This window comes from Asterias amurensis, chromosome 8, assembly GCF_032118995.1.
Source record: "Asterias amurensis chromosome 8, ASM3211899v1".
NCBI lineage: Eukaryota > Metazoa > Echinodermata > Asteroidea > Forcipulatida > Asteriidae > Asterias > Asterias amurensis.
Window position 1 is genome coordinate 22,703,013 of NC_092655.1, and position 24,667 is coordinate 22,727,679.

At 36.9% G+C, this 24,667-nt stretch overlaps 3 protein-coding genes across 3 annotated transcripts; all 3 read left to right on the forward strand.

Annotated features, from left to right (window-relative positions):
- Positions 1-200: 200 nt before the first annotated feature.
- LOC139940734 (low-density lipoprotein receptor-related protein 12-like) lies at positions 201-4,437 on the forward strand. The gene is made up of 4 exons (XM_071937102.1): positions 201-324; positions 1,722-1,829; positions 2,569-2,721; positions 3,349-4,437. The coding sequence occupies exons 2-4, from the start codon at positions 1,742-1,744 to the stop codon at positions 3,528-3,530; spliced, it is 423 nt and encodes a 140-aa protein (XP_071793203.1). The 5' UTR covers positions 201-324; positions 1,722-1,741; the 3' UTR covers positions 3,531-4,437.
- Positions 4,438-10,069: 5,632 nt separating this feature from the next.
- Positions 10,070-14,027, forward strand: LOC139940772 (low-density lipoprotein receptor-related protein 12-like). Its single transcript, XM_071937150.1, has 4 exons — positions 10,070-10,222; positions 11,312-11,419; positions 12,169-12,321; positions 12,962-14,027. Exons 2-4 carry the CDS (start codon positions 11,332-11,334, stop codon positions 13,141-13,143), a joined length of 423 nt encoding a protein of 140 aa, XP_071793251.1. The 5' UTR covers positions 10,070-10,222; positions 11,312-11,331; the 3' UTR covers positions 13,144-14,027.
- Positions 14,028-19,104: 5,077 nt separating this feature from the next.
- On the forward strand, positions 19,105-23,233 carry LOC139940977 (CD320 antigen-like). The gene is made up of 4 exons (XM_071937384.1): positions 19,105-19,223; positions 20,817-20,924; positions 21,880-22,032; positions 22,783-23,233. Exons 2-4 carry the CDS (start codon positions 20,837-20,839, stop codon positions 22,974-22,976), a joined length of 435 nt encoding a protein of 144 aa, XP_071793485.1. The 5' UTR covers positions 19,105-19,223; positions 20,817-20,836; the 3' UTR covers positions 22,977-23,233.
- Positions 23,234-24,667: the final 1,434 nt, after the last annotated feature.

Genomic DNA, 24,667 nt, shown 5'->3' on the forward strand with positions numbered 1-24,667 from the left:
CTGCAGTTTTCTAGTAAACTGGGTGATTTGGGGAATAATTTGTTCCCCTTTGCTTGAACACCGGAAGTGATGATGTAATGTTAAGTATTACCCCCAATATCCTATGAGTAATATTAGTTCCTGGTTCTCTATGGAGTAACAAAGGATGTTGGTTTGGCGAGAGGTGGAACATTTCTCTATAAATACAGCCATGGTATCCTCTACCTCATCATTAACCCTCGCTGAACTGAGAGACAAAGTCTGAAAACCCAAAGCCAAACAGAGACTCTCTGCAAACCAAACTTCACTCCGCAAACCTAACTTCATTACCATACACCACGAGAGGTAAGACTTTTTTTATTTATTTATATTATTTATTTATTACTATTTGTACTTTACCTCAGCCTGTGAGTTATCGATGTGAGCCAAAGGCGTTGAACCATTCAAGCCTCTGTTTAGGTGAATTTGAATGGAACAATTGTTAAAGCCATTGGACACTTTCGGTAAACAGTATTGTCTAAAGGCCCACACTTCGTGTATCACAAATGATATATAAAATAACAAACCTGTGAAAATTTAGGCTCAATCGGTCATCGGAGTCGGGAGAAAATAGCAGGAAAACTCACCCTTGTTTCCGCACGTTTCGCCGTGTCCTGTGTTCAAAATAAATCCGTTATTCTCGACATCGAGAATTGATAATTGTTTTAATGTTTTCTTAAAAAGTAAAGCATTTCATGGAATAATATTTTAAGAGACGTCTTTCACCATTACCTTCTGTTAACCCTGTAAATTATTTGTAATTCTGCGAACTTTTATTTCCTGTTCCGAAAGTGTCCAATGGCTTTAAGTTCTATGTTGTAGTCAGAGTAGCTTAAAACTTCCAAATTGGATTGCAAGGCCTATCTCGTGTACACTAAACTAAGAAAATGCCTGAAGCAAATATCAAACAATTTTCGGTTTTAAAATTGTAAGAAACATTTGCAAGCTTTTGTTGATATACAGTGACCATCTGACAAGATTTCAACTTTGATGACAAGCAATACAATCTTTTTAAAACTCGTGCACAATATAAACTATTCTAGTTGCAAACACCAAACTGCTTCTGGTGTTAAAATAAAAAAAAACTTTTGCAAGCTTGATTTATACACAATGGATGTTATGTGTTCACTCAGACAATATTTTAACTTTTATGAAAAGGCCTTATGCAATATTTAACTCGGGTACACTTAAAAAGGCCTGAAGCAAACACCAATAGCTTTTGGTTTTAGAACTGGATGAAACAATTAGCAAGTTTTTTTTCATGCGATCATCAAATTCATGATCTTTCTATTTCGCCATGGATGGATTCACAGAACTCAATTGTAATCTTTCCCCTCTCTGTTCCAATCTTTAATTACTTCTCTCAATGGTTCAAACTGGCATCTCGCAGCTCACCACACTAGTACAAAGACAAATGCCAAATCAAAATGTCAATAATTTGTTAGGCCTATTTGGTGGTTTCTTTATGTTTATCTATACACTACTAAATCAACGGGTTGCATGATTAAGAAGTTTTTTATCATTATTACAGTGTTCGTTTGTTTGCTTCGTTTGTTGTGTTTCCTGAAGTGGGTCTTATTCTTGTTGGATACCTAGAACCACAAACTTTCAATGTGAGAGATTTTGCAATTTATTTGGGAAATAATATATCTGCGTTTGGATGTTACTTTCAAGTGTTTCTTTGTTGTTTATTTTTCAAACAGAAACTCCACCGAAATCCAAAATGATGAAGATCGCAGCATCACTGGCTATCGCTGTCATTTGCGCAACGCTGTTTGTAGCAACAGATGCCGCCAACGATGGATATTCAGGTAATTATATGACTCCACAAAACAGCTTCATAGACCCGCTATCCTAAGCGACTTGAAGGTGAGACCACGCACCGAGGGGCACTCGACTCGCGCGAGTGGTCTCACCTTTCAGTCACATTCGATTGCGGCTACCCTAAACTTGGAGAAAATTCTAGTTTGGACCCCACATACTGAAATTTGAAACATGAAAGTTTGGAAGTTTAGTTCAACAGAGGGCGCTATCAAACGCAATAACTACACATAGCACGCAACTCATTGCAAAAATGTCATTATATTGACAACAAATCAATACATTTCTGTAACTCAATTTCCTATTCCCTTTAAATTGTTAGTAGGTAAGCCGTTCAGCTTTTGAATAAGGCTCATCCAAAAGTAAAAACGCCCACTGAACAAGTCAACTGGCCTTACTCCATCTTGGGAGAACAACAATATCTTACATTTTTTGAGCAAAATGGGGCATTTTTAGACCAAAATGCTCCAAGTCATCTGAAAGTCAACTCCACACTTTGTGATGTGCATCACAAGTCGGCCATCTGGGCCACGACAAAATGGTGTAAAAACACTAATTTTGCATTCAACAAAATAAATCAACGAAAACTCCAAACGGGAATTTAGTTTTTTTTTGTTTCTCATTAATGACATTAATTTTAAGACAGAAATATTTCAAGAGATATTTTCCACTATCATCATCATCATCATTTTTTCTGATCAATTCTTTAATGTTCCTTTAATTTTACAGATTTATGTTCAACTCTCCGGACAAAGGGTTTCACAAGGCTCTTCACTTGTGCAACCCAGACCGACGTATGCACGCATACACGGTACGAATGTGACTCCGTTATTGACTGCCCAGACTTTTCGGATGAGGACCATTGCGTAGTTCAGCATGCAGGTAAGTGTTTTACTAGTCTTGGTTTCAAGCCTGTGTTTGGTCGTCCGTGATAAAGTTACCAATAGAGGGCGCCGATTGGAGACTTTTAGAACGCAAGGTGGCAACATTTGTACAAACTTATTCTGATAACGCCCTCTCTGAACCATCCTCTTTCAGCCTATGTTAATTTCCCATTACGGGGGACAGAATCTTTGGGGAACAGATTTACCTAAGAATTCGATGTTAGAGATGGTGTTACACTTCAGAACTATGGGCTACATTATACACAAGCACGATATGTTTACACAAAACTCAACTACCTTGCTCAAAATCGTGCGTATTTCAACAAAGGGTTGTTGTTGTTTTAAATGGATGTTAAATTTGCATCGGGGATAAGAAAATACTCATTTTTGTTTTTTTAACCAATCGATGTGTGCTTAGCACTGTAAATTCAGTACTGTAATATCCCAGGCATATTACTCGGATGGGATTCGAACCCACGATCTTTGCAGTTCTAGAGCAGTGTCAAAAAGTTGTTGCGGTTGTTTTTGTTGGAGTGCTTGTTGTTTATAGTTTCCTGTTTTTCAGTTAAATATAATGTCTTTGTTTCTTTCTATAATGTGCTTATTCTATTTCAATCACTTATAGCAAGCTGCATGACCGATTTTGATGGCAAGACCGCATCAAACAACCAGCCTCTTGAGATGTTCCGCTGCGATGATGGTATGTGTATCTTAGGATGCTACCAATGTGACAATACACAAGACTGTGTGGATGGATCGGACGAACGTGGATGCACCGAGAACCACATTAGACCGCCATGTTATTAGGAGATTTACCCCCTCAACGATAACCCGAATGAAACTTTACACAAAATATCACTAAATGTAGCCTGAACATCTGACGTCACCAGTCATCTAATTTACCCAGTCAGTTTCCCTTGTGTGGTTTATAACTTTGTTTACATCTGTGTGTATGAGCTTATATTGCGTTTCAACAATAGATACCGTCTTTTCCTGTACATCTTAGGCCGTGTTTCGGCAATGTTTATGACGTGTCCAGATTGCTGTATTCAGTCAAAAGCTCCAGCCAAGTCAAAAGTCACTTACTGGACACCTTGGTCAAATGCTTCAAGATTTTGTCCAATGCATGCAAAAACAAGCAGTTGGTCACTTTTAACGTGGTTTATCACCAGCCTTACCACTGCTAACATTAATGTTAGTTTTACCAATTAAAAAAAAACAAAAAAAAACACAGTGTCCACAGATTTACATTGAACTTACACGGTTTAAAGATAATGATAGCAGAAAGCTTCCCTTAAAATATTACTTGCTAAAGTGCTGTAGTTTTTTAGCACTGAGTAAAACAGTTTCACGAAAATAATGTTCGTCTCAGTGAGGTGAAAATGATTTTAGCATGTACAGCGGATTTACGCGACTCTCTGTAAACATTGCACTTTGATTTTCACCTTTTCCCAACAAAAATGTATGATTAATGAAGCTTCAACTTACAGGTGAACTATATTACTACATCTTCATTCTGAGTAATTAGGGATTTATGTCATTGCCAAAAACTTGATATACAAAAGGTATCAAAAGCTTTTCGGTGGAAACTTTAAAACACAATTGTTTTCCTTTATTTTTGTGGAGGTATTGGAGTTGTAAATGGAGGTTCACAGTATTTTATTTTATTTATGTTTTATCAATGTGTCATGTGTCGTTATGTAAATAAATACAAAAATTATTTTTAAATACGTGAATATTATTGTCAAAAATTATGTGTGTATTTGTGTATCTATCATTGTGATTGTTTTGTGTAGGTCTAGTACATTCATTTCTACTTCGCCAATAAGAGACTTTCTGGGACGATAGGTGGCAGCAGACTTACCGGGTAAAGCCATTGTTCTTAGAATTATGCGCTATTCAGAACTACGTAAACAATGGAAATTTAGCCAGTGACTCTGCTGCCACCTAGCAAGTTGGAAAGTCTCCCATTGGAAGATAACCAACTGATATTGTGAGAAATTTTTCAAATCATCGAAAAACATTTCTTAGACCAGATTAACATTTTTAACTATTCCCAAAACTTCAAAACTCTCACTCTCAAAATAAATGGGAGCAAAGATAGTAGAAGAAAACAAAACTTGATAAGGTGCTCCGAGTTAAGACACATCAACATTTCCCCAAATTTGCTGTGGCAAAAGATTAAAAAGTAATTTCGTTAACACATTTGGTATGGGATAAACTTGTGATTATTTTGGGTAGGTCTAGTACACTCATTTCTAATTCGCTAATTGGAAGATAACCTTATTGTGAAAATAATCAAATCATCGAGAAACAGTTCTTTTACCAATTCCCCAAACTTCCAAACTCTCACTTTCAAGATAAATGGGAGCAAAGACAGCAGAAGAAAAGAAAACTTAATAGGACGCCCTTCAGGATGATGATACAAAAAAAAAACGAATTTTATCTTTCAACTTTTCCATCAAAATTTCCCCAAATTTGTTATGGCAAAAGATTAAAGAGTAACTTCGTTAACACATTTGATATGGGATATAAATTACATTTTTAATTTGAAAGTGAAGCCAACAGCTGTTGGCCTAAGCGACAACCGTTTACAGATCTGGTGTGGCGGGAGATTCTGTGTCCCCCCCCCCCGCCCAACCCCTGTGTGCTGATTTTGAAAGTTAAACCATTTTGTGATGTCCAATGTTTTCATTTTTTTATTTTAAGTTTTCGGGGCTGATATTTCATTCAATACGAAACTTCACCCCTTTCCTTGTAACCATGGCAACCACTCTGTCATCGCGTCATTTTCATGCAGGGTGTTTCTATAGCCCATGATTTGTAACGCACATGTACATGCCCATCAACTCTTTATTCAATTCAAAAAATAAATTTAAAAATGGTTTATTAAAACATGTATTGCAGTTAAACAAAATGGATTGCACATGCAAAAACCAAATAGTTCTGTTAAAAATACATCAAACAGAAATTAACAAATTGCATTGCGTCTCTATAATGTGTAGGCCTCATTCAGATTTGACATCCATGAACTCAAACTGCTATTAAACAGGTCCACACAAGCCCCCCCCCCCCCCCCCCCCACCCGAAAAGAATTTTTTCTATGTTAAGGATGTAGATTTTTTTTGCAGAAAAAAAATTGGCCCGAAAGGCTGCGTCTTACGGGGACACCATTAACCGCAACTTTTTGCAAGCACATTCTATTTCAACAATTATAAGCATAGCCTACTCACAGTGTAAGCGAACTCTTTGCGTCTCGATACAGCCTAATTTAAAACTTGACATCCAAAAACTGCTTTTCAACAGAAATAACCTTTCCATGTCATGACAAACAGCTCACCAAAATAGAAGTTCACAATTTCCCAAATATATTTTCCCCTGCGTCATTAAACGGGGCATCATTGACTTTATTGCAACCAATCCGAACAACAACAACTTAAATCTGGACTCACAGTGTAGGCTATAATATTGTGAGGTTTTCCCAGAACATTCGTGACAAAAGATCATATCTAGAAAAGTTGTTTATGATGTAAGGGCCTTACGCTGTGATTGATGGGTCTACCTATTGAAGCTTGACTTGAAAGGCAACTGATGTAATCCCATATCGCCGCAAATCTGTGGCGGTTATGCCACGCAGGAAGAATGCTCAGTAACTGGAATACACAATGTGAGAAACGTTTCATGCAGAACCTTTCTCAAATTGACAATCTTTCTGAATCCACTCTCTTAAAACTGCATTCCCTTTGGTGGGAATCGTTTTCTCAAATTACACACTATGAGCAGCTGCAGCGCTTCCAACCAAGTAAGATGGTATTGGTCTTTAAATTTGTAAGTAATAACCTTCCATTTTAAAGACAGTGGACACTATTGGTAATTGTCAAAGACCAGTCTTTGCACTTGGTGTATCTCAACATATGCACAAAATAACAAACCTGTGAACATTTCAGCTCAATCGGTCATCAAAAATGCGAAATAATAATGAAAGGAAAAACACCCTTGTCACAGGAAATTGTGTGCTTTCTGGTGCTTGATTTCGATACCTCAAGTTCTAAATGTGAGGTATCAAAATCAAATTCGTGGAAAATTACTTCTTTCTCGAAATGTTTTATACTATCAACCTCTCCCCATTACTCGTTACCAAGTAAGGTTTTATGCTAAAAATTATTTTGAGTAATTACCAATATAGTGTCCACTGCCTTTAAAGGAAACTTATTGTGCGATTTATGTGCGCGTTCTTGGAAGTAAAATAAACTAGTTTTATGTACTTTGCCGATACCAAGGTGCATTGTTATAAAGGTTTGTAATATTGTATAGCCTTATACAGAATGTTGTTAAATATTACTAAATAAATTCATCGTGTACTTTTTTTACTAATGGAAATATTTGTTTCATTTCTTGATTACCCCTTGCTTTTTCTGTGTGTCCTCTGCCTCTCTCCCTTCCAAACAATGTTTTTCCATTTGACTATTGTTTATTTGTTGCGTTGTCAATTATTCTCCTTTTCTCAAATATTTATACTATTAAGTAAGTTGCGGGTGAGACGGTAACCTTCTTCGAAATAATGAACACTTAAAGGAAAGTTGTACGTTTGGCAATTACTCTTAAAGTTAATGGCAATACACACAATTAATTTGGCTTTAAGGCACTGTACACGTTTGGTAATTGTCAAAGACCAGTCTTCTCACTTGGTGTATCCCGTCATAAGCATAAAATAACAAGCCTGTGAAAGTTTGGGCTCAATTGGTCATCGAAGTTGCGAGAAAATGATGACAGAAAAAACACCCTTGTTGGACGAATTTGTGTGCTTTCAGATAGGGATAAAGGACTTCTAGCTAGAAGTCTTTTATTATTTTAGTGACAAATTACCTCTTTCTCAAAAACTACGTTACTTCAGAGGGAGTCGTTTCCCATAATGTTTTATACTACCAACAGCTCTCCAAAGCTCATTACCAAGTCAGTTTTTAAGTTAATAATTGTTTTGAGTAGTTACCAAACGTGTACCTTCCCTTTAAAGGAAAAGTATACGTTTGGAAATCACTCTCACAATGAATGGCAATACAAACTTTATTTGGCTTACAACCCAGCGTTTAGTAATATAAAAAAAAAAACATTTTTAGATACATTTCACTTTGAAGTAATATGGTTTTGTAAAAAAGTTAACAGTTTTTATGCCCCAAAATTTGAACTGAAAAGTGCTACCATAACATTACAGATTATTCTTCTAGAGTGACAAAATGTTCGCTCTAGACTTCGGCGATACCTCAAAAACGCAACCACCTTTTGAAATGTAATTTTCACTTTCAATTTTCACGGAAATTTTCAATGGTTGGATTTCGGGTTTAAACTTGCTTTTCAATTAAACTAAATATATTATACCCTTCTGAAAACATAGTTATTTGTCGTGCACTGTGAAAGCAACTTTTAAATAAAACTAAACGCTTTTTTTTACCCCAACCAATTCATCCTCCTTTTAGCCCGCGTTTGGCGAACTTCCATATAAGCCATGCAATCGTTGAGAGAGTGTGGGTCTTTTAAATATCACCCCATTGACTTAAACAATGCGCAGAAATTTACAACACATTGACTCATAGAAATACCACAACCAACTAACAAACCTGAAATACTTTCCACATCACAGTGTTAAGAAAATCGAGGACACCAGACCAACGCTTTCTTCGTTTCCCGCTCTTTTGTAATTTTGTGTGTGTGTATAAAACCATGACCGTGCAGTCAACACATTTGGCAAAATAAACCAAATAAGGAACCAGTTAAGAATAGTCTACCTGATTTATGTCAACTCCAGGCAACAAAAACCGTAAACCTAAATTGAAATGACCTTCTTAACAGGAACCAAAAACTAATACAAATTTGAACTGTTTTGTTGTTTTTGTGTATAACGCGTATAATTGCTTACGTCACGATAGGTCGAACGATATACCAAAAGGTGCTATTTAAAGGTTGTTTTTTATCATGACACATATCTACTGAAATGTAGATTTTGCAACAAGTTAATTCTCGGGTTTTTTTTCTCGGTTTTTTTACGACCCAGCTTGGAACAGTTTAAACACATACGTTGGTGCTGAACCCCCCCCCCCCCTCCTAAAAAAAAAGATGTCGAGATGTGAAAACGTACACCTTTTTTGTGGGTGTAATTTGTGGCCAATTAAGACCAACAAATTAGTATAACCTTTGAAAAAAATGAAATTTATTTGTATACTTTTCCAACACGATTATTAAAAGAGTTTATGTTATCGTTTTTTTTTTTTTTTTTTTTTTTTTTTGGTGGGGTGTTCAAGAATACTTGATATATATTTTTTTTTAAATATTAAAATACTCTTTAAGACTCAGAGAAGTAACAAGGGATGTGTTTTCGGGTATTTTTTGTGACTAAGATTTGTGAGTATTTTCCTGTAATAACATCAAAGTATCACGCAGCATTGTGACAAGCACGCGTTGTATAGTAATAAACCAACGACATCTTCCGCTTAAAGTTTTCATGCGGTTGCTAAAAGTTTCCAAATAAACATCTTTATTTCGAAACTTTTAGCGGAAAATGCGGTTGGTTTATACTTGATTTGATTGAAATAACACTATAACTAATACTTGATAAGTTATTGTTGTGGACTCACTCGTTTAAACCTCAGATAAACAGTAACCCGAGCATAATTTGTCAAGCTGGTTTATGTCTCCATTGTTTATAAATTTTAACATAAACCTTGCCAATTATTCCATTCGCAGATTTTCCAGCTTAAAAACGCGAGATCACATTTGTTTATTTATTTGTTTGTTTGTTTGTTTATTTGTTTGTTTGTTTTCTGGCTGGCTGGCTGGCTGGCTGGCTGGCTGGCTGGCTGGATTTCAAACTATCGTATTTTAATGTTCTTAAAGATCCTTTTTGTGTGTTGTTTGCTGGCGAATGAAATATGAAGAAAATAACTTTTTTTTAATACTTATAACATAGTTATATCAGTACCAATCCTCCGAAGTCGAGAATAGCCTCGTTTTGTAAACCACCAAAAACCATCGCTGCTTATTATCGATATTAAGAAAACCTACAAAGTTAACGTGTGGAAACACAACTATATAAAAAATCCACACACGGTTCAATAAACATCCCCCACCACAACAGTGACTATACAAACAAAATGACGTCACCGTTGTCATAACCCGATCACTGCAGTTTTCTAGTAAACTGGAAGATTTGGGGAATAATTTGTTCCCCTTTGCTTGAACACCGGAAGTGATGAGGTAATGTTAAGTATTACCCCCAATATCCTATGAGTAATATTAGTTCCTGGTTCTCTATGGAGTAACAAAGGATGTTGGTTTGGCGAGAGGTGGAACATTTCTCTATAAATACAGCCATGGTATCCTCTACCTCATCATTAAACCTCGCTGAACTGAGAGACAACGTCTGAAAACACAAAGCCGAACAGAGACTCTCTGCAAACTTGAACTCCACTCTGCAAACCTAACTTCATTACCATACAACACGAGAGGTAAGACTTGTTTATTTATTTATACTATTTATTTATTACTATTTGTACTTTAACTCAGGCTGTGAATTACCGATGGGAGCCAAAGGCGTTGAACCATCTAAGCCTCTGTTTAGGTGAATTTGAATGGAACAATTGTTAAAGCCATTGGACACTTTCGGTAAACAGTATTGTCTAAAGGCCAACACTTCGTGTATCACAACTTATATATAAAAATAACAAACCTGTGAAAATTTAGGCTCAATCGGTCATCGGAGTCGGGAGAATATAACGGGTAAACCCACCCTTGTTTCCGCACGTTTCGCCGTGTCATGTGTTCAAAATAAATCCGTGATTCTCGATATCGAGAATTGATAATTGTTTTAATGTTTTCTCAAAAAGTAAAGCATTTCATTAAATAATATTTCAAGAGAAGTCTTTCATCATTACCTTAAGTTATTTGTAAATCTGCGAACTTTTTTGTCCTGTTCTGAAAGTGTCAAATGGCTTTAAGTTCTACTGTTGTAGTCAGAGAAGCTTAAAACTTCCAAATTGGACTGCAAGGTCTATCTCGTGTACACTAAACTAAGAAAATACTTGAAGCAAACACCAACAATTTTCGGTTTTAAATTGTAAGAAACATTTGCAAGCTTTTGTTTGATACACCGTGACCATAAGATTTCAACTTTGATGACAAGCAATACAATCTTTTTAAAACTCGTGCACACTCTAAACATTTCTAGTTGCAAACACCAAACAGTTTCTGGTGTTAAAATTACAAAAACCTTTCGTAAGCTTGATTTATACACAATGGATGTTATGTGTTCAGTCAGACAAGATTTTAACTTTTATGAAAAGGCCTTATACAATATTTAACCCGGGTACACTAAAATTGCCTGAAGCAAACACAATAGCTTTTGGTTTTAGAACTGGATGAAACAATTTGCAATTTGCAAGTTTTGTTCATGCGATCATGCGATTCCAATAAAATGAAATGAATGCAATAAAATTATCAAAAATATTTTGAATGTGGGGAATAATATATGGACTGCGTTTTAATCCTCAGTGTGACGTCACTTTCAAGTGTTTCTTTGTTGTTTATTTTTCAAACAGAAACTCCACCGAAATCCAAAATGATGAAGATCGCAGCATCACTGGCTATCGCTGTCATTTGCGCAACGCTGTTTGTAGCAACAGATGCCGCCAACGATGGATATTCAGGTAATTATATGACTCCACAAAACAGCTTCATAGACCCGCTATCCCAAGCGACTTGAAGGTGAGACCACGCACCGAGGGGCACTCGACTCGCGCGAGTGGTCTCACCTTTCAGTCACTTTGGATTGCGGCTACCCTACACTGGGAGAAAATTCCAGTTTGGACCCCACATACTGAAATTCGAAACATGAAAGTTGGGAAGTTTAGTTCAACAGAGGGTGCTATCAAACGCAATAACTACACATAGCACGCAACTCATTGCAAAAATTTCATTATTGACAACTAATCCATAAATTTCTGTAACTCAATTTCCTATTCCCTTTAAATTGTTGGTATGTAAGCCGTTCAGCTTTTGAATTAGGCTCATTCAAAAGTAAAAACGTTCACTGAGCAAGTCGACTGGCCTTACTCCATCTTGGGAGAACAGCACTATCTCAATTTTGTTTATAGCAAAATGGGGCATTTTTAGACCAAAATGCTCCAAGTCATCTTAAAGTCATGACCACACTTTGTGATGTGCACCACAAGTCGGCCATCTGGGTCACGACAAAATGGTGTAAAAACGATCATTCTGCATGACATCGATTCAACAAAATAAATCAACGAAAACTCCAAACGGGAATTTAGTTTTTTTATTTCTCATTAATGACATTAATTTTAAGACAGAAATATTTCAAGGGATATTTTCCACTATCATCATCATCATCGTCATTTTTTCTGATCAATTCTTTAATGTTCCTTTAATTTTACAGATTTATGTTCAACTCTCCGGACAAGGGGTTTCACGAGGCTCTTCACTTGTGCAACCCAGACCGACGTATGCACGCATACACGGTACGAATGTGACTCCGTTATTGACTGCCCAGACTTTTCGGATGAGGACCATTGCGTAGTTCAGCATGCAGGTAAGTGTTTTACTAATCTTGGTTTCAAGCCTGTTTTTGGTCGTCCGTGATAAAGTTACCAATAGAGGGCGCTGATTGGAGACTTTTAGAACGCAAGGTGGCAACTTTTGTACAAACTTATTCTGATAACGCCCTCTCGTAACCATCCTCATTCAGCCTATGTTAATTTCCCATGTAGGGAACAGAATCTTTGGGGAACAGATTTACCTAAGAATCCGGTGTTAGAGATGGTGTTACACTCCAGAACTATGGGCTACATTATACACAAGCACGATATGTTTACACTAAACTCAACTACCTTGCTCACAATCGTGCATAATTCACCAAAGGGGTGTTGTTTTAAATAGATGCTAAATTTGCATTGGGGATAAGAAAATACTAATTTTTGTTTTTTAACCAATCGATGTGTGCTTAGCACTGTATACTCAGTACTTACCCGAGTTCTGTGAAAAAATATCACAGGCATATTACTCGGATGGGATTCGAACCCACGATCTTTGCAATTCTAGAGCAGTGTCAAAAAGTTGTTGCGGTTGTTTTTGTTGGAGTGCTTGTTGTTTATAGTTGCCTGTTTTTCAGTTTAATATAATGTCTCTGTTTCTTTCTAATAATGTGCTTATTCTATTTCAATCACTTATAGCAAGCTGCATGAGCGATTTTAATGGCAAGAACGCATCAAACAACCAGCCTCTTGAGATGTTCCGCTGCGATGATGGTATGTGTATCTTAGGATGCTACCAATGTGACAATACACAAGACTGTGTGGATGGATCGGACGAACGTGGATGCACCGAGAACCACATTAGACCGCCATGTTATTAGGAGATTTACCCCCTCAACGATAACCCCGAATGAAACTTTACACTAAATAACACTAAATGTAGCCTGAACATCTGACGTCACCAGTCATCTAATTTACCCAGTCAGTTTCCCATGTGTGGTATATAACTTTGTTTATATCCGTGTGAATGAGCTTATATTGCGTTTGACCAATAGATACCGTCTTTTCCTGTACATCTTAGGCCGTGTTTCGGCAATGTTTATGACGTGTCCAGATTGCTGTATTCAGTCAAAAGCTCCAGCCACGTCAAAAGTCACTTACTGGACACCTTGGTCAAATGCTTTAAGATTTTGTTCAATGCAGAAACATGCAGTTGGGCACTTATAACGTGGTTCATCACCAGCCTTGCCGCTGCCAACATGAATGTTAGTTTTACCAATTTCAAAACAACAAAACACAGTGTCCACAGATTTATATTAAACTTACACGGTTTAAAGAAAATGATAGCAGAAAGCTTCCCTTAAAATATTACTTGCTAAAGTGCTGTAGTTTTTTAGCACTGAGTAAAACAGTTTCACGAAAATAATGTTCGTCTCAGTGAGGTGAAAATGATTTTAGCATGTACAGCGGGTTTACGCGACGCTCTGTAAACATTGCACTGTGATTTTCACCTTTTCCCAACAAAAATGTATGATTAATGAAGCTTCAACTTACAGGTGAACTATATTACTACATCTTCATTCAGAGTAATTAGGGATTTATGTCATTGCCAAAAACTTGATATACAAAAGGTATCAAAAGCTTTTCGGTGGAAACTTTAAAACACAATTATTGTTTTCCTTTATTTTTGTGGAGGTATTGGAGTTGTAAATGGAGGTTCACAGTATTTTATTTTATTTATGTTTTATCAATGTGTCATGTGTCGTTATGTAAATAAATACAAAAATTATTTTTAAATACGTGAATATTATTGTCAAAAATTATGTGTGTATTTGTGTATCTATCATTGTGATTGTTTTGTGTAGGTCTAGTACATTCATTTCTACTTCGCCAATAAGAGACTTTCTGGGACGATAGGTGGCAGCAGACTTACCGGGTAAAGCCATTGTTCTTAGAATTATGCGCTATTCAGAACTACGTAAACAATGGAAATTTAGCCAGTGACTCTGCTGCCACCTAGCAAGTTGGAAAGTCTCCCATTGGAAGATAACCAACTGATATTGTGAGAAATTTTTCAAATCATCGAAAAACATTTCTTAGACCAGATTAACGTTTTTAACTATTCCCAAAACTTCAAAACTCTCACTCTCAAAATAAATGGGAGCAAAGATAGTAGAAGAAAACAAAACTTGATAAGGTGCTCCGAGTTAAGACACATCAACATTTCCCCAAATTTGCTGTGGCAAAAGATTAAAAAGTAATTTCGTTAACACATTTGGTATGGGATAAACTTGTGATTATTTTGGGTAGGTCTAGTACCCTCATTTCTAATTCGCTAATTGGAAGATAACCTTATTGTGAAAATAATCAAATCATCGAGAAACACTTCTTTAACCAATTCCCCAAACTTCCAAACTCTCACTTTCAAGATGAATGGGAGCAAAGACAGTCGAAGAAAAGAAAACTTGATAGGACGCCTTTTATGATGATGATGCAAAAAAAAAACGAATTTTATCTTTCAACTTTTCCATCAACATTTCCCCAAATTTTGCTACGGCAAAAGAGTAACTTCGTTAACACATTTGATATGGGGTATAAATTACATTTTTAATTTGGAAGTGAAGCCAACAGCTGTTGGCCTAAGCGACAACCGTTTACAGATCTGGTGTGGCGGGAGATTCTGTGTTCCCCCGCCCAACATCCGTGTGCTGATTTTGAAAGTTAAACCATTTTGTGATGCCCAATTTTTCATTATTTTGTTTTAAGTTTTCGGGGCTGATATTTCATTCAAAACGATGCTTCACCCCTTTTCCTATAACCATGGCAACCACTCTGTCATCGCGTCGTTTCTTGCAGGTTTTTTTTTTATAGCCCATGATTTGTACCGCACATGTACATGGGTACATGTTCCCATCAACTCTTTATTCAATTCAAAAAATAAATTCAGAAATGTTTTTTTTTAAACATGTATTGCAGTTAAAAAAATGAACTGCACATGCAAAGATCAAATAATTATGTTAAAAATACATCAAACCGAAATTAACAAATTGCGTTGCGTCTTTATAATGTGTAGGCCTCATTCAGATTTGACATCCATGAACTCAAACTGCTATTAAACAGGTCTCCACAAGCCCCCCCCCCCCACCCCCAAGCATTTTTCTATGTTGAGGATGTAGATTTTTTGCAGAAAAAATAGGCCCGAAAGGCTACGTCTTACGGGGACACCATTAACCGCAACCTTTGGCAAGCACATTCTATTCCAACAAATATAGGCTCAGCCTACTCACAGTGTAAGCGAACTCTTTGCGTCTCGATACAGCCTTATTTAAAACTTGACATCCACAAAATGCTTTTCAACAGAAATAACCTTTCCATGGCATGACAAACAGCTCACCAAAATAGAAGTTCACAATTTCCCAATATGTTTTTTCCCTGCGTCATTAAACGGGGCACCATATTGACTTTATTGCAACCAATCCGAACAACAACAACTTAAATATGGACTCACAGTGTAGGCTATAATATTGTGAGGTTTTCCCAGAACATTCATGACAAAAGATCATAACTAGACAAGTTGTTTACGATGTAAGGGCCCCACGCTGTGATTGATGGGTCGACCTATTGAAGCTTGACTTGACAATTAAACTATAACCCGTGAACAAATTCGTTTCAAAATTTGGAAACATTTGTTGTAGATATCGCCGCAAATCTGTGGCGGTTATGCCATGCAGAAAGAATGTTCAGTAACTGGAATACACAATGTGAGAAACGTTTCATGCAGAACCTTTCTCAGATTGACAATCTTTCTGAATCTCTTTCTCTAAAACTACACTCCGTTTCTCCAAATATTACACAATCAACAGCGGCAGCGCTTCTTACCAAGTAAGATTTTATTGATCTTTAAATTTGTCAGTAATGAAAAATAATTGTGCGATTTATGTGCGCGTTCTTTGAAGTAAAATAAACTAGTTTTCTGTTACTTTGCCGATACCAATGTGCATTGTTATAAAGGTTTGTAATATAGCCATTACAGAATGTTGTTTTATATTACTATAGATTCATTGTGAAAAAATTTGTTTCGTTTCTTGATTACCCTTTTGCTTTTTCTGTGAGTCTTCTTCCTCTCTTCCTCACAAATAATTTGACAGCGGAGTCTAACACATATTTACCCACTGTACGTCTTTCACAGATAATTTACAACACATTACTTTATAATACTACATCACAAAAAAACTCACTAACAACCAATTTGATCCTCTGTTTAGCCCGCGTTTTGCGCACATCCATATAAGGCATGTAGGCCTAATCGTTATAAGAGAGTGTGTATGGGTCTTTCTTTCCCTTGGGAAACAAAAGCCGTAGACCTACAATGAAATGACCTTTAAACAAACTAATAAAAAATTGAACTTACTTGTGTTTGTTTGTTTGTTTGTTTGTTTGTTTGTTTGTTTACGTTTGCAATTGCTTACGTCACGATAGGTCAAACGATATACATTTATCATGACGCTTTTAAAAAGTTGTTTGTAATCATGACACATGTCTACTGAAATGGAGAAATACAACAAGTTCATTCTGATTCATTTTTTACGACACAGTTTGCAACAGTTTAAACACATTCTTCGGTGCTGAAAAATCCCCCCGAAAAAGTTGGCGAAATGTGAAAACGTAGGCTACACCTTATGTGTAATTTGTGGCCAATTAAGACCAACAAATTAATATAACCTTTTACAATGGAGTTGATTTATATACTTTTCCCACACGATTATTAAAAAAGTTAATGTTACCGTTGTTGGTTTTAATTTTAATTTTTTAATTTTTTAGCGGTGGGGTGTTCAAGAATATTTTATTTATATTTCAATACCCTTTATGATTCAACAAGTGATATGTTTTGCGGTATTTTTGGTGAGATAAGATATATGAGTATATTCCTTTAATAACAGAAATAAGGGTAAGCCGACTGTAACAAACGTCAGGGGATAACCGACTTGTAAAAAGACTATCAGAGCATATACTGATCGAAACATCGAGTTGAAACCTACGATTCTTTTCAAAACCACCCCAACTCGTTTAAAGATTATCATTACATGGTGTTACCACGAACCTAACTATATCGAATGTCAACCATGCAAAGCTCCAAATCCTACTCGACTTGTTATTGTAAAAATTGTCACAAAGAATTGTGACAAAACGCAAGCCCTCATTGTAGTTATAAACCAACCGCACTTTTCGCATAAAGTTTTCATGCGGTTGCTAAAAGTTTCCAAATAGGCATCTTAATTTACTTCAACACTTTTAGCGGAAAATGCGGTTGGTTTATAACTTCTGATTTGATTGAAATAACACTATAACTATAATACTTGATAACTTGTGGACTAACTCGTTTAACAATCTCAGATAACCCGAGCAAAAAAAAAAATCCAGCTAGTTTATATCACCCTGATGTTCTATTCAACATAAACCTTGCGAATTATTCCAATCGCAGATTTTCCAGCTTTAAAACGCGAGATCAAGTTTTTTTTTTTTTTTTTTTTTTTTTTTTGTCTGTTTCATCTTTACAACCGTTTGGTTAAATGAACAGATTGATGACGCAACGATACCATCAGCTCCCCCCCCACTACCACTGTCTTATGATCAGTTAATGGTTATGCATTTTGTAGATTTTGTGCTAACACCAAACAAATTAAATGTATTGTTTCTATTCAAGATCATCCGGGTAGGTTGGGGGTACTGGAGAGTGGCAAGGTTTCTACGCGTCCCCTCCCTCTTTCTAGTTACGCCAGTTTACAGACAATATGTATAATAATAGGCCTGCAGCAACGTATGGGGGAATGGTGTTTACGCTTTTATCTGGAAGCTAATTTTGTTTCCTGTATCATGAGTTCCTCAATATATTTTACATTTCTGCATTCTTCTTCAAACTATCGTATTTTGATGTTCTTAAAGATTCTTTTTGTGTGTTGTTGTTGTTGTCGTTGTTCTTAAAGACACTGAACACTATTGGTAATTGTCAAAGACTAATCTTCACAGTTGGTGTATCTCAACATATGCATAAAATAACAAACCTGTGTAAATTTGAGCTCAATATTGGTCGTCGAAGTTGCGAGATAATTATGAAAGAAAAAACACCCTTATCACACGAAGTTGTGTGCTTTCAGATGCTTGATTTAGAGACCTCAAATTCTAAATCTGAGGTCTCGAAATCAAATTCCTGGAAAATTATTCTTTCTCGTAAACTATAACTTCAGAGGGAGCCGTTTCTCACAATGTTTTATACTATCAACCTCTCCCCATTACTCGTTACCAAATTAAGGCTTAATGCTGGTAATTATTTTGAGTAATTACCAATAGTGTCCACTGCCTTTAAATGTTTGCTGGCGCATGAAACATGAAGATTTTTTGTGTGTACTTATTACAATAGTTATCTCAGTACCAAGAATCCTCCAAAGTCGAGAAAATAGCGTTTTGAAAACCACCAAAAACCATCACTGCTTATTTTAAGTATCATTATCGAAATTAGGCAAACCTACAAAAAAGTTAACGCGCGAAAAAAAGAAATCCATACACAGTTCAATAAACACCCCCCCCCCCACTGCAACAGTGACTATACAAACAAAATGACGTCACCATTGTCATTACCCGATCACTGCAGTTCTAGTAAACTGTGTAACTTGAGGAATAATTTGTTCCCCTTGCTTGAACACCGGAAGTGTTGAGGTAATGTTAAGTATTACCCCAATATCCTATGAGTATTTTAGTTCCTGGTTCTATGGAGTTACAAAGGAACTTGGTTTTGGCGGGGGGTGGAACATTTCTCTATAAATACAGTCACGGTATCTCCTCTCTCATCATTAAACCTCGCTGAACTGAGAGACAAAGTCTGAAAACACAAAGCCGAACAGAGACTCTCAACAAACCAAACTTCACTCTGCAAACCTAACTTCATTACCATACACCACGAGAGGTAAGACTTGTTTGTTTGTTCATTTATATTATTTATTTATTACTATTGATACTTTACCTTAGCCTGTGTATGAACGATGTGAGCCAAAGGCGTTGAACTGTCATCCATGTCACTGTTTGGGTGAATTTGAAATGAACTAAATAAATACACTTCAAACACAGTTAAGTTCTAGTTGTAGTCAGAGAAACTTAAAACTTCCACATTGGATTGCAAGGCCTACAAGAACAATCATTATCTCGTGTACATTAAACTTTAAAAAATGCACAAAGCAAACACCAAACAACTTTTGGTTTTAAAATTGAATGAAACATTTGCAAGCTTTTGTTTGATGCACCGTGACCATAAGATTTCAACTTTGATGACAAGCAATACAATCTTTTTAAAACTCGTGCACACTCTAAACATTTCTAGTTGCAAACACCAAACAGCTTCTGGTGTTAATATACAAAATATAACATTGTTTGAGGGTGACTAGTCGATATTAGCTCCCCGAGGTTAGAAGTTGACAAACTATAGTTCCCGAGGCGAAGCCGAGGGAACTAGTTTGTCAACTTCCAATACCGAGGGGAGCTCATCGCCTAGTCACCCGAAATAAACCATGTTATATTTGTTTTACTATACTGCATACATATTCAGTTACCGGAACATGAGTTTTGAGCACGAGAAAATGATTACTGTGAAACAAAATGCACATGATAAGTTTGTTCATGTGTTGGATGTCGCTTAGAGAGCGCTGTTCGTGCGTGTATACAAAACGGTGCCACGATCAATAGCGCCCGGGGATGACGTCGCGCAATGGTAGTGCGCATGACAAGTAGAATAGCTCCCGGCCCGGGGAACTATTACTTGTCATGCGCATTTACCACTTGCGTAAATACTCACGTACGCACTGGGTAGTTAGCAAAATTAACACCTTGCACGTGACGATGAATGGACCAATGAGAACTCGACTCTCTGTCATGAATATGTATGAGGTATAGTAATATACAAATAACCTTTTGCAAGCTTGATTGATACACAATGGATGTTATGTGTTCAGTCAGACAAGATTTTAACCTTTATGAAAATGCATTACAATAGCTTATGGTTTTAGAACTGGATGAAACAATTTACAAGTTGCAAGTTTTGTTCGTGCGATCATGCGATTCCAATAAAATGAAATGAATGAAATGAAATTATCAAAACATTCATGATCTTTCTATTTCGCCATGGTTGGATTCATAGAACTTAATTGTAACCTTTCCCCCCTCAGTTCCACTCTTTAATTTCTCTCAATGGTTCAAACTGGCATCTCGCAGCTCACCATACTAGTACAAAGACAAATGCCAAATCAAGATGTCAATAATTTGTTAGGCCTATTTGGTGGTTTCTTTGTGTTTATCTATACACTATCATTATTATAGTGTTCGTTTGTTTCGTTTGTTGTGTTGATTGTAATGAAGTGGGTCTCAATCTGTTTGGATACCTTCAACCACAAACTTTCAATGTAAGAGTTTTTGCAATTTATGTGGGAAATATATGGACTGCGTTTTTATCTTTCAAAAATCCCTAGTGTGACGTTAAGTGTTTCTTTGTTGTTTATTTTTCAAACAGAAACTCCACCGAAATCCAAAATGATGAAGATCGCAGCTTCACTGACTATCGCTGTCATATGCGCAACGCTGTTTGTAGCAACAGATGCCGCCAACGATGGATATTCAGGTAATTATAATAATTATGACTCCCAAAAACAGCTTCATAGACCCGCTATCCCAAGCGACTTGAAGGTGAGACCACGCACCGAGGGGCACTCGACTCGCGCGAGTGGTCTTACCTTTCAGTCACTTTGGATTGCGGCTACCCTAAACTGGGAGAAAGTCCAGTTTGGACCCCACATACTGAAATTCGAAACATGACAGTTGGGAAGTTTAGTTCAACAGAGGGCGCTATCAAACGCAATAACTACACATAGACCTTTTCGCAAATACCTGGGCGCGCGCGTAAAGCTTGGAATTAGGTGCATTGTGGTCTTGCTGGTATCCAAATTTGATCCATATCTATCCCACAATGCACCTCATTCAACAGTCTGCGCTTGCGCATTGGTATTTGCGATAAGGTCTATAGCACGCAACTCATTGCAAAAATGTCATTATATTGACAACAAATCAATACATTTCTGCAACTCAATTTCCTATTCCCTTTAAATTGTTGGTAGGTAAGCCGTTCAGCTTTTGAATTAGGCTCATCCAAAAGTAAAAACGCCCTCTGAACAAGTCAACTGGCCTTATACGCCATTTTGGGAGAACAACAATATCAAAATGGGGCATTTTTAGACCAAAATGCTCCAAGTGATCTGAAAGTCAACAACTCCACAACTTTTGATGTGGATCACAAGTCGGCCATCTGGGTTACGAGAAAATAGTGAAAAACCGATCATTTTGCATGACATCGATTCACAGAATGAATAAAACGCTCAGTGAGCGATAAACTCCAAACGGGAATTTAGTTTTATTTATATCTCATCAAACATGGCATTAATTGTAATACAAAAATATTTCAAGGGATATTTTCTACTATCATCATTGTCATCATTAGACCGTGTAGGTTTCGTGTAAATCTGTGATTATAGACGAGGTTTTTTTCTGACCAATTTTTTAATGTTCCTTTTATTTTACAGATTTATGTTCAACTCTCCGGACAAGGGGTTTCACGAGGCTCTTCACTTGTGCAACCCAGACCGACGTATGCACGTATGCACGGTACGAATGTGACTCCATTGTTGACTGCCCAGACTTTTCGGATGAAGACCATTGCGTAATTCAGCATGCAGGTTAGTGTTTTACTAGTCTTGGGTGCGTTTTGGCGACCCAAACCAAATCCCAACCAACTCAACAAGTCGGTTAGCGGTTGGTCTGAACAGCATTGACACCGCGCTCAACCGAACACGCAAAAACGCTCAACCGATAACCAATGTTTCTGGTTGGGGTCGCCAAAACGCACTCATGGTTTGAAACCGGTTTTGTGGTCGTCCGTGATAAAGTTACCAAGGGAGGGCGCCCATTGGAAACTTTTAGAACGCTAGGTGGCAACATTTTGTACAAACTTATTCTGATAGCGCCCTCTTTTAACCATCCTCCTTCAGCCTATGTTAATTTCCCATTATGGAAACAGAATTTTCGGGGACAGATTTACCTAAGCACGATTAATTACATAAAAATCATCAACTACCTTGCTCAAAATCGTGCATAATTTAACAATGGGTTGTTGTTTTAAATATATGTTAAACTTGCATCGCGGCTTAAAACAATCATTTTTGTTTTTTAACCCATAAACACCGATGTATGTTTAGCACTGTATACTCAGTACTTACCCGAGTTCTGTGACAAAAAATATCACAGGCATATTACTCGGATGGGATTCGAACCCACGATCTTTGCAATTCTAGAGCAGTGTCATACGTCAAAGGGTTGTTGCGTTTGTTTTTGTTGGAGTGCTTGTTGTTTATAGTTGCCTGTTTTTCAGTTTAATATATGTCTCTGTTTCTTTCTAATAATGTGCTCATTCTTTTCCAACCATTTAGCAAACTGCATCAACGATTTCAAAGGCAAGACCGCATCAAACAACCAGCCTCTTCAGAGCTTCCGCTGCGATGATGGTATGTGTATCTTAGGATGCTACCAATGTGACAATATACAAGACTGTGTGGATGGATCGGACGAACGTGGATGCACCGAGAACCACATTAGACCTAGTGCTAGACCGCCATGTTATTAGGAAAGTTTACCCCCTCAACGATGACCCCGAATGGGAGGTCACACACAACTAACCCCGTAACACATCAAAAGTAGACTGGTCCCTAGCCTGGCCATCTGAAGTCACACTTCCAGGCTCGTGAATTACCCATGAGAGTGGCCTCGTGCCTAGGTCAATCCCCGTCCATAACCACATTTCACCTACATATATGCATACACAACCGAAAGTGCAACTTAACCACATTACCTCTGATATAGACTTGTGTACAAGTCGTTAAATCGGCCTACGCGCTGAGATAGTGCTCTCGCGAGATCACTGCTCACGCGCGGCCTGATGGCGAATCGGGGAGCCATCAGTTCGCGCGAGAGCAGTGATCTCGCGAGAGCACTATCTCAGCGCGTGGGGCCGATTTAACGACTTGTCCACAAGTCTACCTCAGATACCAATCAAAACACAGAAAGCTTACGTCACTGCAGGTTTATCCAACGAAATATTTGTAGCCAATTCAATCACTGGTTCTAAAAAGCAAGTACCAGTCTTTAATCCTTGCGGATAAAGACAGGGAACCAGTCTACTATTCACTGTGTACATCAAAAGTAATTTCTTACCGCTATTGATGGTTTTAGTTATATATTACACAACCATTGGTTGATGTCGATAATATGCTAAAGGAAACAGTATTACACAAAATTATCTCTAATCAAAACACAGCTTTACTTTGGATTTTTTTTCCTGGTATCTTTGAAAAATGGTTTCGTATCCCTTTTCTTTTCGCGAGGTATTAGTTTTGCAGATACTAGGTTCACAGTATTTTATTTTATTTATGTTTTTATCTATGCGTGTCGTAAGAATATTTAAATTCTGTTTTGTTTTTAAGTGACCAGTTATATTATGGTTATGTGAATAGATAAATAAATTATTCTTTAAGTACATGAAGATTGTTGTCAAAAATTGTTTGTGTATATTTTGTGTTTCTATTAATTTGCGATTAATTTTTGTAGGCCTGGTATGAAAAAGTTAATATAATTCATAAGGAAGTCATTTTCAATTCGCTTACGAGTAGAATGTAACCAATGGGGGACTTTAGGGATGATAGGTGGCAGCAGACTTACCTGGGGCCAATTTCATAGAGCTGCTTAAGCAAAAAAATTGCTTAAGCACGAAAATAGCTCGCTTATTTTACACATGTTACTGGCCAAAATGTCATGCCATATACATTGCTTATGACTAGTATTTAGCTGTTGTTTACTTAGCATAACAATTGAGTGGAGTCTTGGCCGGTAATCTGATTTTACTAAGCAATGAATTTTTTGCTTAAGCAAAATTTTGTGCTTAAGCAGCTCTATGAAATTGGGCCCAGGTAACTTCATTGTTCTTGGTAAAGTGCGCATGCTCAGAACTAAACAAAAAACAATGGAAATTTACACCTGGCAAGTCTGCTGCCACCTAGCGTTCCAAAATCTCTTATTGACATTGTGAGAATATTTTAAATCTTCGAGAAACATTTCTTAGTGCAAAGATTAGATAGATCAATATTTGTTAGAGTTTTGTTATGTGTTATTAAAGGCAGTGGACACTATTGGTAGTTACTCAAAATAATTATTAGCATAAAACCTTTCTTGGTAACGAGTAATGAGGAGAGGTTGATAATATAAAACATTGTGAGAAACGGCTTCTCTGAAGTGACGTATTTTCAAGAAAGAAGTAATTTT

Bases quoted from the DNA above. Each gene is read 5' to 3' on its own strand.
- LOC139940734 (XM_071937102.1), top strand. From the start codon at position 1,742: ATGATGAAGATCGCAGCATCACTGGCTATCGCTGTCATTTGCGCAACG. The intron at 1,830-2,568 runs GTAATTATATGA...TTAATTTTACAG, and splicing joins CGCCAACGATGGATATTCAG to ATTTATGTTCAACTCTCCGG. The intron at 2,722-3,348 runs GTAAGTGTTTTA...AATCACTTATAG, and splicing joins TTGCGTAGTTCAGCATGCAG to CAAGCTGCATGACCGATTTT.
- LOC139940772 (XM_071937150.1), top strand. From the start codon at position 11,332: ATGATGAAGATCGCAGCATCACTGGCTATCGCTGTCATTTGCGCAACG. The intron at 11,420-12,168 runs GTAATTATATGA...TTAATTTTACAG, and splicing joins CGCCAACGATGGATATTCAG to ATTTATGTTCAACTCTCCGG. The intron at 12,322-12,961 runs GTAAGTGTTTTA...AATCACTTATAG, and splicing joins TTGCGTAGTTCAGCATGCAG to CAAGCTGCATGAGCGATTTT.
- LOC139940977 (XM_071937384.1), top strand. From the start codon at position 20,837: ATGATGAAGATCGCAGCTTCACTGACTATCGCTGTCATATGCGCAACG. The intron at 20,925-21,879 runs GTAATTATAATA...TTTATTTTACAG, and splicing joins CGCCAACGATGGATATTCAG to ATTTATGTTCAACTCTCCGG. The intron at 22,033-22,782 runs GTTAGTGTTTTA...CCAACCATTTAG, and splicing joins TTGCGTAATTCAGCATGCAG to CAAACTGCATCAACGATTTC.